The 20,223-nt window shown below is 34.6% G+C and overlaps 1 protein-coding gene across 1 annotated transcript; it reads right to left on the bottom strand.

Moving 5' to 3' along the window:
- Positions 1-1,498: 1,498 nt before the first annotated feature.
- On the bottom strand, positions 1,499-18,667 carry LOC140826696 (formin-like protein 18). The gene is made up of 21 exons (XM_073189201.1): positions 18,272-18,667; positions 16,567-17,267; positions 14,649-14,870; positions 14,221-14,551; positions 14,018-14,177; positions 13,431-13,947; positions 12,312-13,321; positions 12,059-12,191; positions 10,630-10,701; positions 9,026-9,124; positions 8,850-8,891; positions 8,663-8,743; positions 8,523-8,573; positions 8,344-8,425; positions 6,456-6,550; positions 5,640-5,711; positions 5,434-5,550; positions 4,003-4,071; positions 3,836-3,902; positions 2,048-2,384; positions 1,499-1,693 (listed from the first exon to the last, which is right to left on the bottom strand). Exons 1-20 carry the CDS (start codon positions 18,342-18,344, stop codon positions 2,200-2,202), a joined length of 4,179 nt encoding a protein of 1,392 aa, XP_073045302.1. The 5' UTR covers positions 18,345-18,667; the 3' UTR covers positions 1,499-1,693; positions 2,048-2,199.
- Between the last annotated feature and the right edge of the window lie 1,556 nt (positions 18,668-20,223).

A 20,223-nucleotide genomic window follows, 5' to 3' on the forward strand; every position in this document is an offset into this window, starting at 1 on the left:
TTATTGTGAATATCAATATAGTTGACCCGTATCACAGATAAAGATTCGTGAGACCGTATCACAAAAAATATTCTCTTTAAAATTTTAAGCCCCGTAATTATTGAAATAAATATATTATTCAAACCTACCAATTATTTATTATTATTATTTGTGATTTATATGTTTCTAACATTAATTCTAGTCATCATAATATTAGATATTCTTGTTAGAAAGAAAGATAATTAAATTTGATGAATGTTGAACACCCAAAAAAATAATTTACAAAAAAAAAAATTTATAACATATAATTTCCACTTAATACACAAGCATTTTTTAATTAAAACTAAATTAATGTTAGGGTGAACTAAATATGACAATTTTTATAAATGAATTTGATTTCTATGTAAAAGTTCATAAATTTATACTATATTATAAAGAGCACCTTAGAAAAACTAGTGTGGTATAGCAATCCCAACATGGCAAATAACACTCTTATTTTTAATTAGTTTACTTATTATTTATTTCATAATTTATACAACAAAAATGAAAATTGTTTACAAAAAATAGACAATATTTTTCTAATTAATGAAATAAATATTTTTAGTAACTATCACGAACAACTTAATTTTTTTAAAAAAAATAAAAGAAAATGAGACGTGAAATCCGAGGTCGAAGAAGATGATGAGTAATCGCAGGTGCCATGAGATAGCATGGACAAAAAACGACTTTGAGCAAACTTAATTTAGACAAATGACAGCATGAATTAACAGATTTCTTACCACAATGAGAGGCATTCTAAGACTATACAGGTACAAGACTGTATAGTAGAGCATTGAGTGCTTAAAAAATTTAATAAATATTATTCATACCAACATACATCTTCTTTTCAAAAGCTCATAACGTCAAAATTTCAAAATTAAGCGTGTTTGACTTAGAATAATTTTGTGATAGATAACCTCCCTATGAAGTTTCTTAAGAAACATGTAAATAAAGATATAAATACGTTGAAAAGACTTGTTTTAATACAATTAAGACAACAGTCAAATACGGGGCATCACACGAGAGCCCGCATAAAACAAAGAACAATAATAATTAAAATATAACAGAAAAAGATAATATCAAATTCCAAATTTTCTCAGTATAAAATATCAAACATAAAAAAATATTAACAATTTCCTTTAAAAAAAAATCAATTAACAATTTTGGTTCCAAAAACCGTAACCATAATCATGAATTAATTAATCCTAACTATTAAGATTTTATAGCCTACATAAACAACTTAAATAATATATTTAAACTATTTAATATATATATAATACCTCATATTTATTTATTTTTATATAAGAACAAGAACATTTAATTTTAATTATTTCAAACTGTGACTAGAGCGTTTCTCGATCGAACCCAAACTTTTGATAAATTAAAAATCAAAGAATCCTTGGATACTGCTAGTTCTACCCCTAACAATCGTTCAAAGTACAGAATTATTCAACCATAATATAATTTCAAAAAATTTGGAGATCAGCTAACCTGAATAAATTGCAACCACTTGAAATGAGTACTGTACAAAGTTCAGAAGAAAAAATATATAATTTATACAAATGAAAATACATAACAAACATTATCTCTGAGGTGTTAACTTGCATTCATTCTCTCCAGCCAAGAAGAATATGTACATGAACTTTTCATTAACAAAATTGTAGACACCCAGACTCTGCAAAATGAAGATTATCAAAGGAATTAGAGTGAGTCTTATGTGAGACCGTCTCACGGATTAAAATCCGTAAGACGGATCAACCCTATCCATATTCACAACAAAAAGTAATACTCTTTGCATAAAAAGTAATATTTTTTCATGGATGATCTAAATTAGATATCCGTCTCACAAATACGACCCGTGAGACCGTCTCACACAAGTTTTTGTCAAGGAATTAGTCCCAAGTTTCGGCTACGAAATCTTAGAAGCAGCTAAAACAAGAAATAAAAGACGAAAAACAATAGCGCAAAAAAATAAAATGGAAAGCTATAAATTTAGGAGTGTTCTATCTTTACAATGTCTAATCTTCACCTGTTATGGCCGTCAAATGTCCAAAGCAAAGGTAACGTTCATTATGACTTAGGGACGATTTTGGCCAGATGCAGTGTCTTGTCAGATTGAAACAATCGCATATCCGTCTTAGTTGAACACGATCCGAGAGTCCAAGGTTATTTCACATCGAATCATTTGACGCTCTTGACTCGGGACAAGATCAAGTTCCCGCTATCTTTTTCGGTTGCGTTTTTTATCTTTGATTTCTCAGCTGAAGCCTCTTTTTCTGCCTTCTTTCTCTCAAACTCCAGCTGCTTGCAGTTTTCCTCGTTGGATTTTTTGAACATTCTCACAAAGTTCAGTAGCGTTGAAATCACTGCACCGTGTTTAAGGTAAAGGAGATTAGGACAAACATGAACAACAAAGGCGTATAACCTCGAGATTCTACCATAACGTTGTGCCTAAATGGATGGATTTGATTTAAGAAAAGATTCGAGGAATGAAAAATATTGTTAAGATTAAGCGGTTTTATTTGGGTGCAGTGGATTGCTAGTCCACTTCTTGTAATGTTAAAACAACTATATTAATAAAATTTATGTTTCTCATAAAAAAAACATATAGTGGATTTAAAATTCACTTTGGTTACATTTGGATCGATGGTTTTGAAATTAAGGATTTCAAATCCATTGCTTCGTCCTGGTAAATTTTAATTGATAATGAATTTCAAATATCAAATAATTATTTTTTGAGTAACTGTGGTGGATTCCAAATTCGTCTTGATATAGAGTCATTTCAAATCCTTCCTTTAGATACTTCCTCAAATCTAAATCTTCCAATCTAAACACAACTTTCAATTTTGTCAATCCAATCAAATTTGAAATCAAATGATCTCAAATCCAACAATGCAAGCACAAACTCACAGGCTAGAACATGTTCTATAAAGTTGTTTCTAGATGGGGTTAAAAGAGATATGCTTGATAGGGGGTACACCAAATCACTATATTGAAATTTGAAATCTATTACGAGAAATTTTATATTCATGTAAAAAAGATCCAAAAAAAATTATGGATCCTACATTATAGTTTTGAATTCCTTTAATTTCAAATCCTTCAATTCGGTCATTTTTTCTAAACTGGGGCTACACGTTCAGCAACTCGAACTTTCAAATAATATGAAGGTGGGAACCACTCACCAACCAAAACCCAAATAAAAAACAAAATATCCATTGCTCTATCGCATGCTCATGACACAAATCAATTGACGGATTTCACTTCAACTTAAATCTGCCAAATAACCAACTTAAGACGCGCTAGCTCAAAACCATATGTAGCAACAATATCCCCAGATAAAATCAACAATCTACTATATCAGCTTTTGTTAAAACCATTGATCGACGAGTTGAGTACTTACAGTTTTACCAAAATTCATAGCTTGTAATAACAGTTCAACCCACATCCTTTTAAACCGTATTGTATCACAAACGTCACGTTTCAACTGCTTGAGTAATTGTTGCTTCCTAACCGCCAGCCCTCCCAATAGTAATACTAACTTACAACATATGGAAATCAAATACACGACTTTGGTTTTTGATCACTTACAATTTCCTAAAAATTATAGCTTTCAATAATTATGTATATCATATCTTTTTAACTTCCATGGTCCAGTAGACCACATCCCATATTTTGATGGCGCTATCAAAAGAAGGAATTTTCGCTACCTTACAAAGTATACAGTTTTTTACTCCACTACGCATGCTATCAAAGTTATGGTTGACTCAGTGAGCCATGAAAATACATCCATTGTAAACAGAGTGGAACATAAGATTACCTTGCTCAAATGGGCAGCGAGATGGGTCCTCACCAAAATAAAGGATCAATGCATCCACATTTCTACCCTGTACAATCAAATATTAGATCAACAGCGAAGAATGTTTGCTGAAGATATAACAGCATACAAAACCTAGGTCTTTATTGTGAAAAACGAGCAACACATACCACTCCAGAATAAAGTGAAGCCAAGGACCTCACTTCACCTTCAGAGAAACTAAGAAACTCCTTCAAAGCCTGAACAGAAAAACAGCAATTATTTGTAAACGCCTATGTCGAAAAGAAGGCACAAGTATGTGATTGCCAAGATTTAATAGTTTTCATCATTTGGAATAATGCCTGTTCTTCAAGCTTATATACAAAACAAATCATAGAACCAGGTGATATGTCCATAACTCAATTATAGTCTAGCCATTTCCTGCAGGCACCGCTGCAACTGCTAGCCATCAGATTTTCCACAGGCGTTCGTATCATCAACATTTCAAAAAAAAAATTACATTACAAATTACCCTCCTGACCCTAATCAGTCAGGGCCTAAGATTTGTCCTATAATAAAAGTTGATACAACTTTATGCTAGCATAACTTAACAACAGTCATTTGCTACAACTTTCCAAATCAGTTTAACCGAGCCACCGTGTGAAAGTCAAAGTTAAGTTACATTAAGGTATTGATGTTCTACGGATGTCAAATGTCAGAAAACGGATGCTATTTAAGTTCTGATACCTATGGTATTTTATGACAGGTGATACCACCTTTTGGTTGGCTCATCTTTTGCACCATTCACCGGCTGCCTTCATGTTTCTTGTTGTGGAAGAGTAATAAGAATGTTTATGTAGTATAAATGTCGAGGTTCTCAGAAGTAGAGGAGGATTCACATCACAGCCCACGATACCAGCTAAAATAGAGGAAGCATGCCGGCATTTTGTTCCAGGTTGATTTTTATTTACCATGTATATTTCTTATTACATTTATCATTATTCAGATTTTATCAAACTTGATCAACAAAGTGCAAACCAAGACTGAATAAATTAAAATATACACATGGAACAATATTGGCAATCTAACAACAGAACATGGTCGTGAGAAATCACTCTTACGGCACTCAAACTGCATAATAAGTCAGAAAGGAAGCCAAAGTAAGCAAGTACAACTATTATAATGGCTGCAAAAGGAGACACTGATGAAATGATGCAGAATTTTCCAGGAAATACTCTCTACTGGTGCAGTATGAGTGAAAATAAAGAGAATTTTATTCTGTCTTCAACTCCTATTTTATCCTAAAAACCACAGTTGATTTAACTTTTTAAGTACTCATTTGTCTGGACCCAGCCTGCTGGAAATGGTTACCAATTTTTAACCGCGGAGTAAATGCTCATGTGTGACTCGTTAGCAGGACATAAACTTGGATATGAAAAAACAAGTAAAAGAAATAATAACACCTTCAAACCATGAAGTATTTAAATATGCCTTGTATAGAGAAAAATAAGCACCCTAAGAAATCTGATACGGACCAAACATTGAATTTTTTAAAATAAATATATAAATCTGGTTGACGAAAATTAATAAGAATTGTTGCTTGGATATTATCAACAAATTACCTTGCGAAAATTGTCAGACGCGGGTCCATCATTTTCAGACATGGATAATTCCTGCACAACTTTTTCAAGACCTTTGCTAATGGCTTGCATTTCCTCGGCCAAAAATTTCAGTTGTATCTGGACAAAATTGTCCACTTAAGATGACAAATGCCACATATCATAATAACTTAAAAATTTTAATACTGGTATAAAATTCTTTAACGTACCTTTGAGGCATGTTCCAAGCTAGACAGATCTTGCCAAAAATCAAGAAGCTCTGGTAGTTTATCAGCAAGTACCTGGAGCGAACAAAAAGTTTCATTATATGTTGTCTTTGATTGCAGCTAATCATAATAAGCAACAACCACAGAAAAAGAAATGTGGTACACACACCAAGTACAGGGAGAAACTAATGCAACCACGAACTGTTGCTTGGTCTGGATGGTCAATTTGATAAGAAATGATAACTCTCACAAAGTAGGACAGGTAAAACAAATAGAACACAAAAGTCATTGAAGTTTCCCAAACGCCAGAAATATAAGAAAGAAAAGGAAGCAGAAAAGGCAAGGCAGGGCAGGGCGAGGATTATTAATGCATGATATCTTTTTTTAATGCGTCCGCTTCACATGTTACACATTTACTAACATAAGATGTGGCACATCTCGACATCAGAAAAAACTTTATATGCATGTATCAGTAGGACCCCTATAACATTTCTATCCACTATGAGTTTAGAAGACAAGTACATAAAACTGCTTTGTGATGAGTCCACAATTTAAAATATTTGAAAATAAAAATAAAAGAAACAAAAAAACGAAACAAATCAAACACTTGTGTTATCTGATATAAACTTCACTAATCAGTGAAACTAATGATTTCAAATTGTAGTTCTGTACCAGAAGATCATTTCCCCCTCTGTTATGAAATCTCCAGCAGCAGATCATGCTACTTTGCAAAACTAATGCAACTAGAGATTATTCATGCGATTCTCAGTTGTACTATTTTTTGTCAGAAGCTAGCCAAAAAGACATTTTGATGCATACCTTGCAAAGATAATGCATCAATGTCATCTTGTTGTTCCTGGCACGTGTTTCAGTGAGTTTGAGCAGGCTATCCAACCTGAACCCAATAGCAGAACCTGTAATTGTCTCATGATTAGACTCGATAATTACAGAAAAGTATTTGTAATAAAAAGAGTGTAAATAAATCAAATGTCTGATTCTGACAAATATTAAATGACATTGCTACACTAAAAATTTCATAAAGGAGCAAAAAGTAGTGCACTAGTCAAATTCCGTCACTTAAATACATATATATGCAATAGTCAGAAAGTAATTGTCAAGTTTCAGCCCTGGTATAGTTCCCAAATTCAAGAGCTGGGTGATTTTTAGTCACTATAGATGAACCACATACATTTTCATTTTCATCCAAAATTTTCAGTTTTATACCATGAGGTAGTGAAACATAATTAAATCTACTGAAAGCTTGAGAAGAAGAGGAATAGGCAGGAAATTTTATTAACAGTTCTTTGAAAGGCCCAGTGTATATCTACTCTCAACCCATTCTAAAAAACATCTTACCTATTATTTGATCCCCTTTTATCAGTGCCCAATCTCATAATACCAGGCCTGGTTAACCTGGATCAAACTTAGCTAAAAACTGTTTCCCAGCATCTTGACAACGTTGTATTAAAAGATCGGATTTCGAATATAACAATTCCAAAAATTCAAGCCCACATTAAACACAGGACAAAATATTAATCTCCAAACGAAACCAAATCATCTGATGTAACAAATGTAGAAATTAAATCCCGAAACTTGTGCTCACAGGAAATAAAAATTTAACTATAAATAAACTCAGTCACGATCTTGAATTTGACGATTAAAGGAAATTGTATCCATGTTCGAATAACTAAAAAATACCAACTATGTTTACGTTCAATATTGTGTTTATTATTTTTTACTGATAATCGATAAAATAATTGAACATTGTTAAATCTGGACCTGATTTTGCAAGACAGGAAAATAGGTTATCATGAAGGTTGTTTTTTCTTTGCTTTCCTTCATTAAGTCATCATTCCAGAAATGATGCATCGAAGGGACATTCTCCACTCAATCCCGTTCACAAAGGTATTGTGCTTCTACCAAGCAAGTTCCAATCATACTAACTGCCACATACAAGTGGGGCCTCTCAACCAATCCAAAGCCAGCATTTCCTACCAAGCAAGTTCCAATCATGCTAACTGCCACATACAAGTGGGACCTCTCGACTGATCCAAAGCCAACATCAAATTCCACGACAAACTCGTAAGGGAAAAATCAACCAAGAATGTACAAGGAACCTTAACACGAGACACTTTCATTAACAAGAAGAGTTAGGAAGATATCTAGGGACACATCCTTTCATGGATTCCATATCTCAGAACTTCATACAAAAAAATTGCGTCCACTGATAATCTCAGTCCACACTAGCTTTACACAGACAAAATAATCCTTGGGGGTCCAACAACAGCTCACTTTTTCACCAAGCTTAGTATACTGTATGCATGCCTGAGCCTACTATCATGGGCACAATGGAAAACTTAAATTAAACAAATATTACTGTAGATCTCTACCAGTTCGACCTCCAATGCATAACCCAGGGGCAGGTGAAATTATTATCTCCACCAACTTAGTCATTTTGTGAACAAAAAGCTAAATGGCAGTCAAACCCCCACTTTATCAAATGATAAAATATCAATATTTACAAAGTCCTGACTTATATCCCCATTAAACAGTTCGATATCAAACCTAATTTTGACACATAGCTGTCCATTCATTTAAGGTTTCAGTTAACTAAGCGCTCTATTATTCTTAGCATACCAATGAGGATAAACAGTTAACATCACAAAAAAGACTTGAGAAAAACAAGACATGGATATATTTAACTGACCTCTGGCAGTTCCCTGGTTCAAGGCATTACCAAGAGAGAGGATTGTTTGCATTATTCTTTTTAACTTGGAGGAACCCCTAATCTGATGAGAACAAGGTTGCAAAGATGTATATGATATCAATATAATACGCCATATACCAAAATAGCATGACTTAGATAATAAGGCAAAATCCAATTGCCTGATCTGATGCAGAATTTACAACATTCAAATTGTTCCTGAGGTCAGAAACCTGCAAGAAGACCCAAACGAAACAAAATAATCATGAATAATTAAACCCCAAAAAAGTGGAAATCAGTATCTGACATACTGAATTCTAACCTGGGAGGAAAATTGAATCTTAAATGAAAAAACTCTCAGCTTAGACTCTATCCTTGGCACTTGCATCAACGCTAGAAAGAACTGAGGTTTTGAAGAAACCAAAAAAATATTCATATTTCTTGCAGTGTAAGTTTCCAAGTATTGAAATCACCAGAATCAGTTCAAAAAATCAATAGATCACACAGACCTGTTCACATTTTCCTAAACTACCTTTATCCCCAGTATAACCCTGGAAACATAAAATTGTGGTTAATCTCCTGACAAAATTGTCAAATAACTTTGTGAAACTTGCATTACGTCTGCCTGCACAAGTTGTACTGATAAGGATACACAAGAGATTCTAGACATAAAAATGTATCTAACCTTAAGTATCTGCATCTCCTCTTTGGTTGGACAAAACTTAATGAGGTTGTCAACCTGATCAACATCTAATGCCGAGTCTTCCAATGAAAGTACAGAGCTCTATGATATTGCAGAAACGATTATCACAAAACCACGAAAAGGAGGCATGCATAAGAAATTGCAAAAAATTTGTAACCAAAAAATATAAAACAAAGAGTAACTAAGTCACATGATGCACATGAAAAACACAAAAATACCCATGGGATGTGCATTCAACATTTCTGATTTTAAAAATAGCATTCTGATTTCTGCTCATTTAAGAAGTGTCTTGACTCATTAAGAATCTTTCTGGTATACTGACAAATAGGATATAAAACACATACACAAACACACAGAGCAACTAAAAGGATAGAATCCATAAAGGCACCTTATAGATGTAAATTATATGCCTTTTACTTATAATTTATTAATGGAATTGTGCTTTACTAGTTGGTTTTAACTGTTGTTTTCAAGATAAATAATTCCACTTGTCAATTGTCATCGCATTTGAAGTGATAAAATATCGGCGTAAACATACCAAAAAAGCCAAAACGATTGAGAAATAAGCACGAATCTTGACTATATTACACCGGAAAACTACTAATAATGTAGTATGCATTAGTCCTACGCAAAATACGCGTGGACCCATATCTAATTGTGTTCAGAATATGCGGGGTATAGTTCCTCTATCCATTTTAATCTAGAAAACAAATTTTTGACCGAATTTGAAAACATGGGTCGTCAATAATCCCCACAAGCTGCCGTAAAAAGTATGGACATTCACTTAAGGCATGTTTCTTGAATTAAAGAATACACAAATTTAGGTGGGAAAAAATCCTAGAAAAATCAAAACCAAATGAAGAGATCAATAAAAACAAGGGTTCAATGTTCATTGTTCCAAAGCATTTTCAGGGAGAGAATGACCAAAATCATAGGATGATAACTGGTTGAGACGAAAAGATGGATATTCAAAGTGCAACATCGTCAATTGCAAGAATTACCTCATTCACCTTTCTTCAATAGATTCAGCGAAATCAGAATGACAACAATAATAGGATGATAACCGGTTGAGACAAAAAGATAGATATTCAAAGTACAACATCGTCAATTGCAAGAACTTATCTTATTCACCTTTCGTCAATTGCAAGAATTTATCTTATTCAAAGTACTAGAGAATAAAACTATATTATAGTGGATCCAGGGCTCTATGTTTTGGAGATCCATAAATCTATTGAATTCAATTTAATAATTTTTTCCCTTCTCGACATGATACTAGAGTAATCAACTGTAAACTCTATTCCATATCTCTCTATTTCGTGCAAAAGCTCTTGTTCCTGTGAGCGCTACCACAGGGAAAACTTTACATAAGCCATACTTATTTCTCTAATTTTTCTTTTTAATGGTTCTTTCTGGCTATTTAGTTATGGGTGCTTGAATACTTATAGAAATAGGAAAAATAAACTGTTAATAAATCAGTATGTTGAAACTTGAATATTTATATCATTTGAGTGTAACTGAAGGATGCTGATCAATACAGAAAAACTTGTTTGAACTCCGAGACTGATTTTGAACAAGGAACAACTCACCAGTAAGTCGTGCAAGGGTATCTTCACTTTTGAAAGCATGATCTCACAATTGTATGCACGCCTATGATCTATCTGCAAAGAAATTTGAAGTGATTCAAGTTTCACAATCATTATCCTCGGAAACGAATTCGCTCCATAATTTTTATCTGGATGAACAGAGGGGTAGGAAACAGCAAGAAAAATAATCCTCTAATTGCATCAAGAAGACAGCAAAGTTAATATCATAATAGGTATGGAGTAGTAAGGGATGCAGCAAAAAGTCAATTTGTAACATGCAATGTTGACTCGTCAAACAAAAGAACAATAGAAAATTAATCACGAAAAGCTCCATCATCAAATTTTGGTAACAAAGAAAGACAGATATTTCATCTTAGATGTGATAAAAATGTGGACATATTACAAATTGCTTGTCTGAACAGCAGAGTTTAATTAATACAAGAGATTACATTTTTGTTCTTGGTACATAACAGGAGAATAATTAATTAATTAAAAATGGAAAATGTATTGAGTTATTATCAAGCAACGAATATTGGTGCGTTGGTAGTCTGATTTTCGAAAATCCACGTTCCTCGGTCTAAAGAGAAAATCAAGTGATAAACAACAACTAATTATAATCTCTTACCCAGATATGAATGCAAACACACATCTAAAAAGGATTGGTATGACAACTTTATATCTTTTGGGCTACATATTGGACATCAAGAATGAGGGCAGGTTCACTATATAACTTTTGTGGGAAATTCATCTAGGATATAGTGGCTTACAACAGTTTCTCCACAAACTACTTCCTGCACTAATTGAGTGCTGATTTATTTTGTCATGATTTCATATGAAACTTTAGTGTGAAAAATTTTTTCTGGCCTTTGCCTGTACTGAGTGTTCTATGCTCTATGCAGTGATAAAACTGATGTTCTTTTTCTTTTTTTCTTTTTTTTGGCTCAATTGAATGATGCTCCGCAAGAGTTTGTCTCGTTAGACGTTAGGAATAACTAATGATGCATTACCACAATCCTTGACATATTGCGAAATCAGGAGAAATGGAATGCAATAACTCACAGATTAATCAAGAGCAGTTTCTAGTGTAAAGGGAAACTAGACAGTTGACTAGAAAAAATCACACTGCACACTACGAAGGCAACAGTAATCTCAAATCAAGACAAGAACTTTCTAAGGAACACTTCAATGTAAAAAATTAATAGAGAAAACTGAACATTCACGATCTAAGTTAAGAAACAACATCCACAGGATGAGAAAATGCAAAACACAAAAAAATTCATGAGTATTGCACGTATAAATTGATCCAAATGACAGTCCATTCAACCAATCAGAGAGGTCAAACCTATATTACAGTAAAACTATACCTAAAATGCTATTTTAAACAAAATTTGAGGACCAGTCATACAAACAAGGCATGAAGAACATAAATCACCAGTTGCACTTTTTCAGATTTATTTGCCATTGAGCCTCGTGAACTAAGTTTTCTGCCTGAGCGCCCTTGATCAGGATTTGGAACTGCTGCAGAGAAGAGAGACTCAAGTTCTGAAAAATCAATCTCAGGAGCCCTAGAAAAAACACATTAATGAAGTAAGAACAATATGATGACATGAGAATCCAAAAACACACCCAGAGGAGGGGTGAAGTACAAAGTCATTCAATCTCAATCACTAGAGAAAAATACATACTTGGAAGCTTCACCAGATTTTTGTGTTTCTGCCCACAAGCTTCCTGAAACCGCCCTAGATAATTTTAGCCAATGCAGTGGCTTTAATTTCTTTGTTTGGTTATTCCTAGAAGTGAGAGTGCGTGACAGCAAAGATTTCCCTTTTACTGCAGGAGGAATAACAGAAGGTGGTGGAGGAGATGGAGACCCAGGGAAACTACTAGCTCTAGTAGCCGTAGTTGTTACATTTGAAGCTTCTTTATAAGAATTGAGTGGAGGAGGAGGGACCGAAGGAATGGAAGGAGCGTGTAAAGTAGGAAGGCAACCATCTTTTGCAGAAAGAGCTGGGACAGGAGGTGGGGGTGGGGGAGACATTGAAGATGGTCCCTGCCCAGAATGAAATGGAGGAGGTGGAGGAGGAGGAGGGCCTCCTCTTATCGACGAACTCTCACCGGGAGACATTGGAGGAGGTGGAGGTGGAGGTGGACAAGGTGGAGGTGGACAAGGTGTAGATATTTTAGCTGAGCCATCCATCATAGGCGAGGCTAAGGGAGGTGGACAAGGTGGAGGTGGACAAGGTGTAGATATTTTAGCTGAGCCATCCATCATAGGCGAGGCTAAGGGAGGTGGAGGTGGAGGTGGAGGTGGAGGTGGAGGTCGAGGCGGAGTTGGAGGAGCAACTACAGAACCTAAATGTCCCTTCATCGGGGAAATTGGAGGTGGAGGTGGAGGTGGAGGTGGACTGGGTACACGTCTAGTGGCTGAACCATCCATCATAGGCGTGGTTAAAGGATGTGGGGGTGGGGGTTGAGGAGGAGTTGGAGTTGGAGTTGGAGTTGGAGTTGGAGTTGGTGTTGGTGTTGGAGGAGCAACTAAAGAACCAAAATGTTCCTTTAGCGTGGAAATTGGAACAGGGGTTCGAGGTGGATGTAGGGGTGGGTGCCCACCTCTATCAAATAAGATCTCATTTGAAGGGACTAAAGGAGGTGGAGGGAGGTGGTGGACTAGGTGGAGGTTTTGTAGCCAAACTATTCATCAAAGGTGGGATAATCGAAAGGGGAGGTAGAGATAATGGCTCAAAATCAGAGGATGAATGATCCATTGGAGGATCATTGGACTGGTGATGGCCTGATATAGAAACCGAATCTTCCTTCAATGAAGCAGATATATGAGATGCAATTTTAAAAGTAACATATGTTGTCCAAGTACAAGAAAGAGGAGGAGATGGTGGTGGTGGAGGTGGAGGTTCAGTTTTGGTTCTTTGAATATTATTTGGAACAAATGAATGGGAGACTGGAGGAGTAGAAACGACTTTGTCACATATCACGGCATCTTCAGTAGAGGAAGAATGATCAGGAGATCGAGGTGGTGGTGGTGGAAGGGATACAGCCCTAGAAACTTTAGCCATGTCTTCATCTGAATGAAGAGGTGTCAGTGTAAGAGATCTAAAAATCATGACGCTATCATCACTCATAGGACTTTGAGTAGAAGAAAGGGATAAATCACCTGCGACTGTAGTGTCATCCTTTGAAGGTGGAGTTGAAACACTGGGCATTTCTGGGGACCAAAGAGGACGACCAACCCCACTTCGGATATCTATCCTATCCTCCAAAGATGGAGTAAGAGGAGGTGGCGGCGTTGTCGGTACTGACTCGAGACTGTCCAGGACCAACAACAAGATCATTTGTAGGTGGAATTGGAGAAGTTGAAAAAAAGGTGTTAGAAGACATTATCTCAGTTTCAGTTAGACAAGGACCTGCTCTAGCAATATCAATTACACGAGCATCAGAACCAAGCTGTTTAGCGTGTAAGAGATGCAAAGTTTTGACAGTTGATGTGAGCGGAGTTGGTTCTCCTGGAGGAACTGGTGTTGGCTTGGTGAATAATACTGCCTCAATTTTATTTGCTTGGGGATCAGCCTGCTTAAGCACAGTCTATATTTGAGGACACTTGGGGAGAAAAGTTGCTCTGCTTATCTGAAGTTAAATTTGTTGGGCTCTCAGCACTATATTCTTGCATGGCAGGATGGTGATTTTCTGGAGACTTTTCTGAATGAGAATAAGCTTCAAGGACAGCATTTGATAAAGATAAATTCTGGAGAACTTCAACAGCGGCATCTCCTTTTGGTACCAACCAATCCACGCTACTAAACATCTCCTGAACTTTAGCAAATGCCTCCAATGGAAGCCCATCTTTCTCTTCAAAACAGGAAAATTCCAGAGGAACTGTGGAAGCAGCAGCATCCATCTCAGAGAAAATAACCTTTTTCCAAAAATGATTTGCATAATCACATTTATGACTTATTCGGAGTTAGAAAACATATTTTTAGCATCTATTGAACATGAGCAAAAAAACATACCTCTGCCCTGAAGTCTCTAGGGAATCGATCTTTAGCATCCCACAATATGTCAATTTCGTCCCGGTTGAGTATTAAAATATTTGACCTAATAAAAGCTGTATTGAACATGACTCGGAACATCATCTCTTCTCTCTCCATGTCATCATGCAAATTGATGCACTCCAATACAACATCACCTTGGATGTGGCAATTGATATCAAGCTTAATTAATTCACATTCTGCCTGAAAATAACCCAATGAACAGAGGCTGAAATACCAAAATTCCAGGAACTTGTAAACACGGACATGCACACAAAGATAAACACTACTGTAACTAAACATGCCCAAAGACACTCACTGTATTGATAACACTAACAGTTTACCAACAAATAGAGTACTTGTGCATGTATATACATGCAAAATAGGGAGAAGGAGAAAAGGGAGGGGGGTGGATGAAATCCTACCCTTTCCCTTATATTCAAGATTGTAAACCAAATGAAGAAAGGAATTTTCTTGGAAGTTAAAATGTGGTGTGTGTTCCTGATACAAGTGCAGAGATACACGACACAAACTATTACTTCTAAAAAGCCTATAAAAAGACTTCGTTAACAATAACTTTAGCATTTTAACCTCAATGAAGAACAATAAAAGCCTAGGTGTTCATTACAGGAAAAGGAAATCTCAATCCACTGATTTAAACACGATAAAACTCCAATACTTTGTCGCTTTCTTCAAACTACACGTAGGATATGCATGAACAAGTACTTGAATTTCAAGAAAATTGCACCACCGTGTTTTATTTCATAATAAAACATTATCTTTCTCATACTTCAACTCTCCATTGCTTTTCGGCTCTCAATTTTGGATTATAATCGCCAGATGTTATTCAAATAACTGAGAACTATAGAATAATCTTACGTGAGTGATAGGCTTGGAACAATCATAATCAAAGTGGTTAAAAAGAAAAGAAAATGTTAGTAGCAAATGATTTTAAGAGAGATTTTTATTCAACAGAGAATCCACAATCCTCATAGAGCTAAGGCAGTGACTCACATCATAACACAAGTTGTATTTTGATGGACATCTGATGCAACACATAACCAGAAACAATGACTGAGAGAGGAGTGGCTTTCTCCTTGTACTTAAATATAGTTATCGTGTTTTAATGAAAATCGAGTTTTTTAACTGCCATCCTTCACTCACTTATTGTACTTTTGCCAAATATGAATACCAACACATCAGAGTTCACCAGCTATAATGAATTTTTGTTTCCCCTCTCCCAATTGTTATTCAGAAGTCCCCTTTAGTTCTCAAATAAATGGGATTTTTTCCCTTTATAGTTCATGTTGTACATGAACTCTATGACCAAGTTTATCATTTCATGTTGTTCATACAACTAATAAATGTGATCTCAATCAAGCTCTTATTATCTAAATAGTCCACAATGTTACTCCTACAATCTTTCGAACTAAAATACATTCAAGTATCCACAATCTAGCATTTTGGAAAGTCTCTCGAGCACATTGAATTGCCAGCACCCAGTCAAATTGAATAACTGAATTCATTAGCCCAATACTTGTGTTATTACATTTCTTGTCTCATTAAAACACACTTGACTCACCTGCTGCAGGAGTTATAAATCAGACATGTTGTTAACAATGGACTATATTATTCGATATATCCATGTATGCAATGGCTTTGTTGTTCTAGTTTATAATTCTGTCCATTTGATCAGTGTAAACATTTACCAAAGTACAGTTTATAGATTTTATCATCCATTTTAAGTTCAAGAACTACTTATAGTCGGACAAATCCTGGGATAAATGGATCTGTCTTCCTGCTAAGTCAATCAAATAATTTCTGAGGTGATCAAACACACACACGCACATATTTGGTCAACCAACAACATACACGATTGTAACAAAATGTAAGAGTTCACCTGCTTATAGTGTCGAACAACTCTACTCTTTTTTGGAGTTGAAAATAGAACCTTGGGTGTACGATCGGAAACAAGAAAAGGATCTTGTCCATATAAACGAAATATTGGTCTGCAGCCACCCTTGCCATCAAAATTAGGAATCATTCTAATGATGACACAATCCATGGTGAGTGCCCTGTCTAAAGGGGGCCATTCTGCAGCAATATTCCTCCTTGACACGTATTGCAGGTAGCGTAACTGAGAAGGAATAGGATTCAGCGGGGACAAGTAGTGCAAAAGCTCCCGAGGAGCTTGCTTGTACACCATGTCCAAGGTCTTATGCTCCCCACTATACAGCTTTTTGTAGATCAGTAATGCAGCCAACATGAAAGCCAAAACTGGCCAACCACCAATTTCACAGTGTGTGAGAAGCAGATTCTGCAGCCCAAGTGATAGCCAGCTTTCACTCGAACGGATAAAGTGGTGGATCATCTCCATTGGGAGCAATGGGCATCCTTCGTACTGCCGAGGGTACTCCATTATAGTCATATCATATTCAGACAAAGCATTCGCCATCTGGCTTTGGGTCTCCCCCTCTCGGAAGTTGAAAACTAGAATAGAGGCATCAGGATAGTTCTCCCTAAGTTGCGTCATTATTCCTCCCACATATTGCTTGTAATTTTGTTCTTCCCAAGTGTTGGTGGTAAAGCAATCATCAAATACTGTATCAATGATAAATGCCACAGGCACAACTTAGGCTCTTCAAATTGAATACAAAATTCATTGCAATTTGTTCATAAGCCACAATCTTTTAAGATTATAAAACATGTTGTCAACTTACTGAAAAGTACTTCGTTGTCTCCCACAATAATATTCAGATTTGAATCATCGTGCTATGCATGATAATGACACTGTTCCATCGAACAAAATATCAATTTTTACTTACTACATTTTATCAACTCCATGCATCAAGTTTCAGCAGCTAACAAGGATTTCTATTGCTTTCTAATGCTGCTCAACCACGCATCAAGAGTTTTACATTGCATAATGTAAATTCACTCACCGATTTGACATCATAAATTCAAAATTTACTAGTTTAGACGCTTAATTAGTGAGTAATACATGCATTTGACTTATTATTTATACGTCATATGTAGAGTCAAGCACACTTGTATCATAAATTCCACGTATTTAGAGCGACAATTTCACATGTCACAATCTATGGTCAATTCCCATGCGTATATCCATAAAGCTAAGACAAACATCTACACCACTTGAGCAACAGGTGCCTATTAGTAGTCCACAATCACCACAGTCAAATTTATTTTCCTTAATCCGTAGAACACCAATAGGTAACTACATTTTGCTTAGCATCAACTGCTGTAGACAAAAAGGAGGACAATACCTTCACTCCATAGCACCAGGCCACGTCCGAAAACTATGTTTACAAACTCTTGTTTTTTTTAAAATTATTAATCGTGCCTCTTCCAAAGCCCATTTTTTTAATTACCCGTACCCGATTATTCAAAAGTAAAGCTAAACTAACCCACAAATACAACTCATAATCTCCTTACTCAAAGTATGTCTTAATTGAAAAAACCACGCTTTCGAGAAAATAGCAACAAAACCTTTCATAACTAATTTTCCATAAACATGCACGGATTAAAAGAAATAACCAAAAACAAAAATAGCTAAATATAGAAAGATGGAGACAGAGTCACAGCACCGTATACTTTCTCGCAGATCTCAAGAAGTCCATCCGGCGGCTTCCGGTAAAACAATTTCCGAAACAATGCCATTCCTTAACACCACTTAACTCTTCCCCTCTCCCTACACAAACACACACAAGCACACAAATGTAATTGTATACGCACACCTGAAACTATGAATTAGATCAATAGCTGAGAAATTTTAATTTATAAAAAAAAAAAACACTAAAATATTGCAAATTTCTATTTTGTTTATCGTGGGGTTTGGTTTTCTTGAAGCTACGGGAAAGCTCCGGCGATTTCTTCAGATGAATTTATCGAATTGATTAAACAGCCGACTCGGAGAATAGGAGATAGGATGCCACGTAAGCACGTGTTAGAATCCAACAACGGCGTGTGAGTCACGAGAAGATTGACTAATTTATGGCAAGAAATGAATATTTCGGCTGGTTAATTTTTTTATTATTTATCAGACTTTATTCTTTTAATATTAATATTTATAAATATAAAATATTATCGTATTTATCTTTAAAAATATTGGTCATACTTAACTTTCAAAATATTTGTTGAGATTAAAAATAATATTTTTTCGTGAATCTCATCGAATAAAAAATTATTTCTCATAAAACATTAAAATAAACCGTTGTTTTGAAATTAAGTTTCCGTATAATTATCAAGATGTTATAAATTATTTGTATTGGATCATATTTTGATGGTAAAAACTTGAGTGAGACGGTTTCACGGGTCGTATTTTTATGAGACGAGTATCTTATTTGGGTCATCCATAAAAAGTAATATTTTTTTATGCTAAGAGTATTACTTTTTATTGTAAATATTTGACTCATCTCATATATAAAAATTCGTAAGACCATCCTACGAAAGACTTTTTTTTTTTTTTGAACGTGGCCGCAAACTACAGTAGCTCTTGTATTTCAAAACTCACAATGAAGGATTTTTGCACATTCTTCTAAATAGGAAGCACTTGCTGTGTTTGGACACTTGGGTCCTATTTCTCTCGAAGGTCATTTGTTTTTCTATTCTCTCGAATATGAAAACTACAATTGCAACTTACACTCCACCAAACTTTGAAAAAATAAACTATCTTGATTTTAATTTTGTTCCTCTTTAATTATTATGTATCGTTAATTAACTATAAAATTAACGGAAGACTATTGTTAACATTTTTTTATTTAGAGATCAAATATTCTATAAGTTTTTTTTAAAAATTTCACATAAATGGATCGTCAAAACTATTACATTAAATTAAAAAATAGACATAACCATGAGTATGACCAAACCAGATTAAGATCTTCTAAAGTCAAATTCATGCATCTTTTATTTTATCATGAATATTAAAAACTGATATTTCATTATTGATTTAGCAAAACAAAACACTCATTTATTGAAAATATATGTTTACGCTTCTTCTTTTTTTTAAACATATATTAACTTTAAATTGAGATATTTTTTTAAGTATATTTATTTTCAAATGTATTTATGTGGCCGTACTTATGATTATTAAATTTTTAGATGTTTTAGTTAAATTAATAATAACTAATAATTATTTTACATCCAATGGGTGAGTGACACCTCATCGGTGCTCACCAAAGTGAGCACGGTAGGTGTGCAGGATATCAAAATTATATATATATATATATATAATTAAAACCACAACCAAACTTTTGGGAGGATGTGGTTGTAGTAAATCATCCAAGGAACACAAAATATATATATATATATATATATATATATAATATATATATATATATTATATATTATCTTTTACTATTTATTAAGTTTAAGCATATTAGAATAACTGTTTTTGGTGTCTTTGGTCTGTTTTTTTTTTCCTATTTTACCCCTATTTGATATCAAAATTACATTTTGTGTTTTTTTTTTTAATTTCAAAAAACATTTTTGTTTTTATTTTTTTTTACAATTATTCAAATAACACTTTAGTACCTCGATA

This window comes from Primulina eburnea, chromosome 3 (genome assembly GCF_022965805.1).
Source record: "Primulina eburnea isolate SZY01 chromosome 3, ASM2296580v1, whole genome shotgun sequence".
NCBI classification, from domain to species: domain Eukaryota; kingdom Viridiplantae; phylum Streptophyta; class Magnoliopsida; order Lamiales; family Gesneriaceae; genus Primulina; species Primulina eburnea.